The sequence below is a fragment of the Sceloporus undulatus genome, chromosome 11 (assembly GCF_019175285.1).
Source record: "Sceloporus undulatus isolate JIND9_A2432 ecotype Alabama chromosome 11, SceUnd_v1.1, whole genome shotgun sequence".
NCBI lineage: Eukaryota > Metazoa > Chordata > Lepidosauria > Squamata > Phrynosomatidae > Sceloporus > Sceloporus undulatus.
In genome coordinates, this window is record NC_056532.1 from 9,971,759 (window position 1) to 9,981,165 (window position 9,407).

Sequence of the window (9,407 nt, forward strand, 5' to 3'; positions counted from 1 at the left end):
ATGTTAGGGTCACCATAAACCGGAAAGGACTTGAATGCACACAACAACAACAACAACAAAGAGTGGGCCCTTGGTATCCATTGTGGTTTGGTTCCAGGACCTTCATGGACACCAAACTCTGTGGATGCTCAAGTCCCATTAAATAAAATGGCTTGGTGTAATGGTGTCCCTTATATAAAATAGCAACATCCAGGTTTGCTTTTTGAAATTTAGATCTTTTTAGAATATTTTCAGGCTGTGGATGGTTGACTCTGAACCATGGCGGTTAAAATGGTATCAACCTGGATTATTCCTGCAACGCGGATGCAGAGAGACGGTCTCCAAACTGGCAAAACCGCATAAGAAAGGAGGCATCATTTCTCTGTAATAAATGTTTGCTCTCTAGCACAGGAGCCCCATTTTGCTTCTCTCTAGGAAAGGACCTACGAAGGGAGCTTTTAAGATGGTTAATTATTAAAGCAGCTCATCCAAACAACCTCAGAAGCTGCCTTTAAAAATAGTTGAGTTCTTGGAAATGGTAACTAGCATCATCTCGCTTTCAGAAGTGAAAGGGTTTCTCATCCATTTAAGCAGCTGCTCTGTCGGCATGGTTGTAGCATCCTCCCTTTCTTGAACGCTGCGTTACAAATGGTGTGAATTATGTCTGCCGGTGTTATAGGTATAGGTAAAGTATTACTTTCTCTTGTTTCAGTTGTGTGGTCCTAGCCAGAAAATTAATCTACTGTGGCTACATCTGTACTCCAGAAATAATGCAGTTTGACACTGTTTGGACTGCCATGGCTCCTTCCTACAGAAACCTGGGATTTGGAGTTAGGTCCCGAACAGACAGGCCAAAATAAAGCTACTTCGGGTCACTTTGGAGGTATGCTGTTTAAATGATGCATGCATCTTAAGAAGCCAAACGCTCTGCACCAAAGCTGCTCTCCAATCCTTAAGACTGGAGCATGGCTTTGGCGCGGCTTCTGGCCTCTTAGGACACATGCAGCATTTAAACACCATACCTCCAAAGTGACCCGAAGCAGCTTTATTTTGGCCTGTCTGTTTGGGCTTTTAGTTTTAGCTCTGGTGCCACAACAATCCCACAGCATTGAGCCATGGCAGTTAAAGTGATATCAAACTGCATTACTTCTGCAGTACAGATGTACTCCTACCTGCTGCAGACTAGCTTCCTTTCTGGGAACATCTCTTCTTATATAACCCCAAAGCTTTTTAACCATGGCCTTCCATTAACTCCACTCTGGTATTTGCAATTCAAGTCACACTCAAGGTAGTCTATAATCATGCCTTGCACTGTTGAACCTGAATTGGAAGCAAAGTTGCCTGGATATTCTGCTTTACAGGGGAGACTCCTCTGAAGAGCTGACCGAGGTCAGGAGGAAGCATCCTTGTTGTTGTTGCAACACGAAACAGAGTACCAAAGGGGTGGCTGACACTAACAGGGCCATTTTGTGTTGCAATATTTCGTTGCACACCTGGGTCAGCGGGATACGGTTTGCCTTAGGGTCACCACCGGTCAGAAATGACTTGAAGGCACATAGCAACAACGTAGGTGTGGAAGTCTGCACATGAAGAACCCAATACCTCTCCATGGATACGGGCTGACGGCTCAAATGATTTATTTCATATGATTCATCTTCAAAAGTCGTATTTGCGTAGAGACGTCTCACAATCACACGCTAGCACATTCCTTGGACTTGGGAGGATGAAGACACTCGGCAATAAACCACCAAACCTTTGGGCGAAGCAAATATATCAATCACAGAAGGTCAGCACAATACATAGCCACGCATACATTCTGCAATTCTGTTCCCACTCTGCCTTTCTCTGGCCATTTTGATCACGCTGGGCAAACTGAACAATTAATTCAGATGTGAAGTCGAAGGCTTTCCTGCCCGGCATCAATATTTTTCTGTGGGTTTTTCGGGCTACGTGGCCATGTTCTAGAAGAGTTTATTCCTGATGTTTCGCCAGCATATCTGTGGCTGGTATGTTCAGAGAATGCTGGCCCAGAAGAGAGTGGGGTGTGTATGTATGTATGTATGTATTATCCATGCCAGCATTCTCTGATGATGCCAGCCACAGATGCTGGCGAAACATCAGGAATAAACTCTTCTGGAACATGGCCACGAAGCCCAAAAAACCCACAAAAACAATTAATTCAGATGTTAGAAATAATCATAATAGGGTCTTCAAATGTGTGTTATATTCCTACAGCTGGTTTATAGCCTCCAACTTGCAAACATTTATGAAGAAGGGACAGAATATGTGAAATTATGATGCAAATGCTGAAAGCAAGACTTGTTGCGGCCAAGGTTTCATATGTTAAAAACCAAACTGAGCTTTGGAAAACCTTGTAAATAACTAACCAAAGAAATGGGACATCATTATTTACATTAAAAGTGCACAGAGATGTAGAATTTCACAAAAGTTAGACACCTAAAGTACTAAAACTGTATTACACAGCATGGGAGACCGATGCTGTCTTTTGCACATGGGATACCAGGCTACAGAAAACCGTAGCCTTCCTAATATTGTTGGACTGCAACTCCCATCAGTCCAGACACTGATCATGTTATCTGGGGCGACTGGGAACTGATGTCCGAAACCATCCGGAGGACGAGAGGTCCTTTATTCTCTGCATGTTGTATTTTGAGTAAACTGTTATGTTATTGGACTCCGCATCAACTTATGGCCCACTGATTCAAAGGCAATAAAGGTCAATATTGCACTACACTATTCATAAAATCCCAACAACATGAACATAAATCCCATTAAAAACTACGGGACATCATAAAATACAATCGAATGACTAAAATCCATCTAAAATTAAGGGGTAACACAAGAGGCAGCCATAGCAGTTAAAGTGGAATAATAGCGCCATAACTCTATGGTCCAGTGGTTCTGAAACTTTGGTTTTCCAGGTGTTTTGGACTTCAGGTCCCATAAGCCCTGACTGGTTTGGCCAACTATCAGGACTCCTGGGACCTGAAGCCCTAAACATCTGGAGGACCAAAGTTTGGGAACCGCTGGTAAAGTGTGCAATTGGCCAAAGAGCGACACTTAAAAAACAAATTGCATTGGCTCAAGGTTTCAGGCGGTGGAACAGCATTTTGTCCTTGTTGATAACCGCCCTCCAGTCGATCTTGACTTGTGGTGACTCTATGGCTGGACCCTATGGAACAGCATCCCCTTGCGTTAATTTCAGCGCATATGCGCTAGAGATGAGATCCTTGCGCTCTCTCTTTCGCTTTCTGCTGGAAACCCAGTGAAGAAGCATGGAAACTGAAGCCGGCTCACTCCAGCGACTGGTAAATTGGGACTTTTAAAACATGTGATGCCACTGTAGAGTCAGCTTTGTACAAAGGGAGCAATCACATGCTCAGCTTGATGCAAGAGTCACAGGAGAATCTTTCAGCTGGGTTAAGAACCATAGACGCCTAGAGTTGGAAGAGACTCCAAGAAGAGCCATCCAGTCCAACTTCATTCTGCCATGCAGGAACTCTTAGTCAAAGCATACCCAAAAAGCCTCTGTTTAAAATCCTCCAAAGGAGGAGACTTCGCTGTTGTCTTCCGCTGTCGGACAGCTCTTACTGTCAGGAAGGTCAAGCAATGCGGATGTACGCCGACAAAAGAAAAACACAAGGACCCCATAGAACAGCTCTGAATCATCTCTCAGAGTCATAAGTACTCAATGGAAAACGTGGATGTGATGTTGATGTTCTCCCTTGCGCTCCTGGTCACATTTTGGGCACATTTATGACCACAAGGTAGAGAAGGTGTCCTCAGCATCTTAGCCCAGGATCCATAGGCCCCATACATACAGATCAAAATAAAGCTGCTTCAGGTCACTTTTGAGGTATGCTGTTTAAATGATGCATGCGTCCTAAGAGTCCAGAAGCTGCGCTAAAGCCGTGCTTTAGCCCTTAGGACTGGATCGTGGCTTTGGCACGGCTTCTGGACTCTTAGGACATATGCATCATTTAAATAGCATACCTCAAATGTGACCCAAAGCAGCTTTATTTTGCTCTGTCTGTATGGGGCCATAGGTTCCCTAGGGTCCGAGAGGCCATGAATCGGGTGCGAGATACAATTTTACAGTCAGCCATTGGAGTCTTTGACTTTTGCGGATTCGATTATTGACGGATTCGATCGATACGTCCTCGCTAGGAATTTCTAGGTCCTCCGGTGCAACTCTGCAAAATAACATAAAGCCAAAATGGCAAGTAACTGCGCGGTTATCCCACGCAATCGCACAAATAAAGCGATATCGGAAACGCACCGTCGCTGGAATCCCGAAAGTAAAAAGATGCGCATTAGTGCTTCTCTGTGACCACTTGAAGGGCGGGTTTTGTGTGACGTTGTGTGAAACCATTTCACATAATGACACGAGATATTCATAAACCCCTATGATTCTATGATGACTACAATTGGATAGCAGCAAGGCATAACTTGCCACCACAGCAAGCTTCCCTTTCAGTCTAATCCTAACTGGGCATCTTTGCTGCCCCTCTTGTTGCGGCGAGGATGGTGCGCCAAACCACATTAATACTGCAGCGTAGTAGCAGCCTCCATCTCCTTTGGCATTACTCTTTCTCTCTCCGTTTCCAGCCACAACATTCTCCTTTGTAACCCCAGACGGATCCCCAAGTGCATTCCTTGGATGCCGAGGGAAGGTGCGGTTGGACTTCTTGGCTACGCTGGCGGCTTTCGAGTCGGTTGATCACTTCTCGTAAAACAAAAACGAGTTGGATGATAACCCTCATCGGATCTTCCTTATCATTACAGATCTAGAGAGGTAATCGTACAGTGGGACCTTGGTTTGCATCCAGGATCTAAAGTGGATACCAAAACCCATGGATGCTCAAATCCCATTGCATACGATGGAGTAGTAAAAATGAAAGAGGAGAGAGACAGAGAACCCTTGGAGACTCACTGAAAGAAAGAAGTTGGCAGCATGAGCTTTGTTTGCAGTTTATCATCCTGGGGCTAATTTCAGCATTACGGAGAGATTAAAGCGCATTTAAAGCATTCCCGCAAATAAAGCGAAAACGTTGAGTAATTGCACGAACAGTTATCACATGCAATTGGGCAAATAAAGCGGTATCAGGAATTTGTTGTCGCTGAAATCCCGAAAGTAAAAAGATGGATGTTAAGGCTTCTTCGCGGCCACTTTTAATGGCGGGTTTTGTGCTATTAATCAACTTCGGAGAATGATCTATGCGCATTTTACTTCCTTTATGTGTTTTGTTAGCGCATACAGCATTTGGTTTAGACCGTTAATAAACTTTGGAGAATGAGCTATGCGCATTTTACTTCTTTGATGAGTTTTGCTGTTGCATATTGCATTTGGTCTAGACTATAGAGAATGATCTATGCGCATTTTACTTCTTTTATGGGTTCTGCTATCACATATAGCATTTGGATTAGTCCATTAATAAACTATGTGCATTTTATGTCTTTTATGAGTTTTGTTATTGCATATATGCAATTGATGGCAGGGGAAACATTTGAAAACATAGCGCTCCCATTGAATCACAGAATGAAAGCACTGCTTCTCTTTCCTCTGGTTGTTATTCCTGGTCTATTTGGGCCCTCTAGTGGGTAAATAGATAGAGCACCAGATATATAGGGCAACAGATATATAGGGGGCTTGGGATATAGATCTCTGTGTGTGATGGAGGGGGGTTCTTCTCTTTGTTAGCAATAGCATTTATATTTGTGTGTGTGTGTGTGTGTGTGTGTATATATATATATATACATATTCCATATATCTATGTCTACATGGTTCCCTCATATATATATGTATATGTATGTATATATAGGGCACCACAGCTAGATAGATAGGAGTACCAGACTATATGGCACCTGACCATTATAAAGATATATGGGACACCAGACCATATATATATATATATATATATATTATAATATAATAATAGATGGCAACCATAATCAGTAAGAATTAGATAGATAGATTAGATATACAGACAGACAGATAGGGCACCAAATATATAGGGCACTAGACTGTCATGAAGATATATGGGGCATCAGATTATTTATTTATACACACACATGCACACACACACACACACATATAGGGCACCACACCTAGATAGATAGATGGAGTACGAGACCAATATGTTGAGAGAGAGAGAGAGAGACTGTTATAAATAGATATAGAGGGTATTGGACAATTCTCTCTCTCTCTCTCTCTCTCTCTATATATATATATATATATACACACACACATTCACACACAAGGCACCAGACCATTATATACATAGAGCCAGGGCACTAGACCATTACATATATATATATATATATATGTGTGTGTGTGTGTGTGTATCTAGACCATATATATATATATGAATGTGTATATATCTAGACCGTAGATAAATAGATGGATGGGGCACCATACCATTATACAGATATAGGTGTGCACACACACACACATATATACACACATACATAAATATATGCATATGTAGGCCTGGTTCTCTCTCTCTCTCCATATATATATATATATATGGAAACTAGACATGGGCTGCATCCGCACTCAGTTTAACATTGCTTTAACTGCCACGGTTCAATGCAAGGGAACCTATCCTGGGGTTTCCTTGGCCAGATTTGTTAAGAGGGAGGTTTGCCATTGCCTTCCAATGAAGCTGAGAGAGCGCGACTTTCCCAGTCACCCAATGGGTTTCCATGGCCGAGCCAGGATTCGAACTCGTACCCCTACGCCATGCCGGCCCTCTATACGTATAAAACATAAATAGAAATACAATCAGATAATATTGATCTGATATTTGACTAAATAATGGATGTCGATGTTTTAATTGTTGCCTGTTTTTGTTTTTTAATTAATTCTATTTTATATTACTGTTTATATGTATTTCGTAGATTGTATGCCATTGGCAGGTTGATACAGTCTGGTACTCCTATCTTTCTAGCTGTGGTGCCCTATATATATATATATATATATATATATATGGCCTGGTGACCTATATATCTGGTTCTCTATCTGTCTTTCTTAATGATCTGGTGCCATATATATATATATATGTGTGTGTGTGTGTCTGGTGCACCATATATCTTTATAATGGTCTGGTGCCCTATATATCTCGTGCTCTATCTATCTATCTTTCTTAATGATCTGGTGCCATATATATGTGTGTGTGTGTGTGTGTGTGTGTGTGTGTGTGTCTGGTGCACCATATACCTTTATAATGGTCTGGTGCCCTATATATCTCGTGCTCTATCTATCTGTCTATCTTTCTTAATGATCTGGTGCCATATATATACACACACACACACACACACACACATATACATATATAGGTCTGGTGCACCATATATCTTTATAATGGTCTGGTGCCCTATATATCTGGTGCTCTATCTGTGTGTTTCTTAATGGTCTATTGTGTCCCATATATCTTTTTCATGGTCTAGTGCCATATATATATATATATATATATATATATATAGGTCTGGTGTCCCATCTATCTATCTAATTCTAAATCATCTGATGCCATATATATATATATATATATATATATATGGTCTGGGGTCTTAGCTAATTATCTGTCATGATCTATCTATCTCAATACACACAGCTATATATGTATATATTCATATATATATATATATATATATATATATATATTCATATACAGTATATATATGTATACATTCATATATACAGATATATAGAGAGGTATATATTCACACACACATATATGTATGCATACATATTCAAATATATATGTATATGCATACATTCATATCTATCTATCTCTCTATCTGAATATATTCATATATATATATATATATAGGAATGATTCACCAGAGAGCCGTCCTCCCTTCCGCGCATGCGCTTTGGCGAGGACCAGTCCCTCCTTTCCATTCCCGGAGGAGGACGCATGCGCAGTTCCTTCCCCTCCTCTGACGAACCCTTTCCCTTGAGTCCCCGCCCACCGTAGCAGTCCCAACCACTTCCGCCCCTCGGCCTGCGCACGCGCGGCTCCGTGCCTCCCTCGTCCGGGGCTGCGCGTGTGCGGCTCCTCCCCCTTTCCCCCTCCTGGGCGCCGGTGCGCATGCGCTGCTGCTGCTGCTGCTGGAGTCCCCCCGTTTTCCCAGCGCCTGGCTGTGTTCCTGCGGAGTGGCGCTGGGTCTGGGGCTTCCGGTGCGCGGCGCGTGTGTGTCATGGTGGGGCCTGGGCTGTGATGGCCGAGGAGGAGAGGGACAGGCAGCAGCCGAAGGCAGCGAGACGGAGGAGCAGGAGCAGGAGGAGGAGGAGGAGGGGGGCAGGAGGCAGCAGCTGAGCAGCAGCAGGAGGAGGAGGAGGAGAAGGGGCGAAATGGCCGCCCACAAACCCCTCGAGTGGGTCCAGGCCGTCGTCAGCCGCTTCGACGAACAGGTATACAGGCAGCATCACAGAGAGAGAGAGAGAGAGAGATGGGGGCCTGGGCTCTAGATCTCTCCCTATGTCAGTGTGTGAGGGGTTCTTCTCTTAAGTAGCAATACCATATATATATATATATATATATATATGGTTCTCTGATATATATATGTGTGTTTATGTGTATATATATATATATGGGGGGAATGGGGGCCTGAGATATATATCTCTCCCTGTGTGAGTGTGTGAGGGGTTCTTAAGTAGCAATAGCATATATGTATGTATGTATGTATGTATATGTGTATATATATCTATGTCTGTGTAGGGTCCCTTCATATATATATATGTGTGTGTGTGTGTGTGTGTGTGGGAATGGGCGCCTGAGATATAGATCTCTCTGTGTGTGAGGGGGTTCTTCTCTTATTTAGCAATAGCATTTATATATTCTATATGTATATATTCCATACATCTATGTCAATATATGGTCCCTTCATATGTGTGTGTGTGTGTGTGTGTGTGTGTATAGGAACGGGGGCCTGGGATATAAATATCTCTCTCTCTCTCTGTGAGGGGGTTCTTCTCTTATTTAGCAATAGCAATATATCCCATAAGTATATATGTATATATTCCATATATCTATGCCTATGTATGGTTCCCTGATATGTTTGTGGGGAGGGGTATGGGGGCTTGGGATATAGATCTCTGTGTGTGATGGAGGGCGGTTCTTCTCTTTCTTAGTAACAGCTTTTATATTTCTGTGTGTATATATATATATATATATATTCCATATATCTATGTCTATTTATTTATTTAGGTATTTATAACCCGCCCTTCAGCCCTAATGGCTCTCAGGGCGGCTTACATTTATTATTTTTTAACCAGACAGTTCCCTGCCCGCAGGCTTACAATCTAAAAGTCTATATGGTTCCCTCATATATATATATATATATATATACATACACGTGTGTGTGTGTGTGTGTGTGTGTGTATAGGAATATGGGGTCTGGGA

The 9,407-nt window shown here is 42.4% G+C and overlaps 2 protein-coding genes across 16 annotated transcripts in view; both read left to right on the forward strand.

Annotated features, from left to right (window-relative positions):
* LOC121917114 (RNA-binding protein Musashi homolog 2-like) overlaps positions 1-9,407 on the forward strand; it is a 911,933-nt gene that overhangs the window by 6,673 nt on the left and 895,853 nt on the right. The gene's annotated exons all lie outside the window — the stretch shown is intronic.
* The window catches only part of NF1 (neurofibromin 1), a 353,409-nt gene continuing 352,098 nt past the window's right edge, over positions 8,097-9,407 (forward strand). For all 5 annotated transcript variants that reach the window (XM_042442781.1, XM_042442784.1, XM_042442782.1 and 2 more), the window contains exon 1: positions 8,097-8,416. In XM_042442781.1, coding sequence (XP_042298715.1) covers positions 8,357-8,416 — 60 coding nt within the window. In that variant the 5' untranslated portion in view covers positions 8,097-8,356. The remainder of the gene's footprint in view (positions 8,417-9,407) is intronic.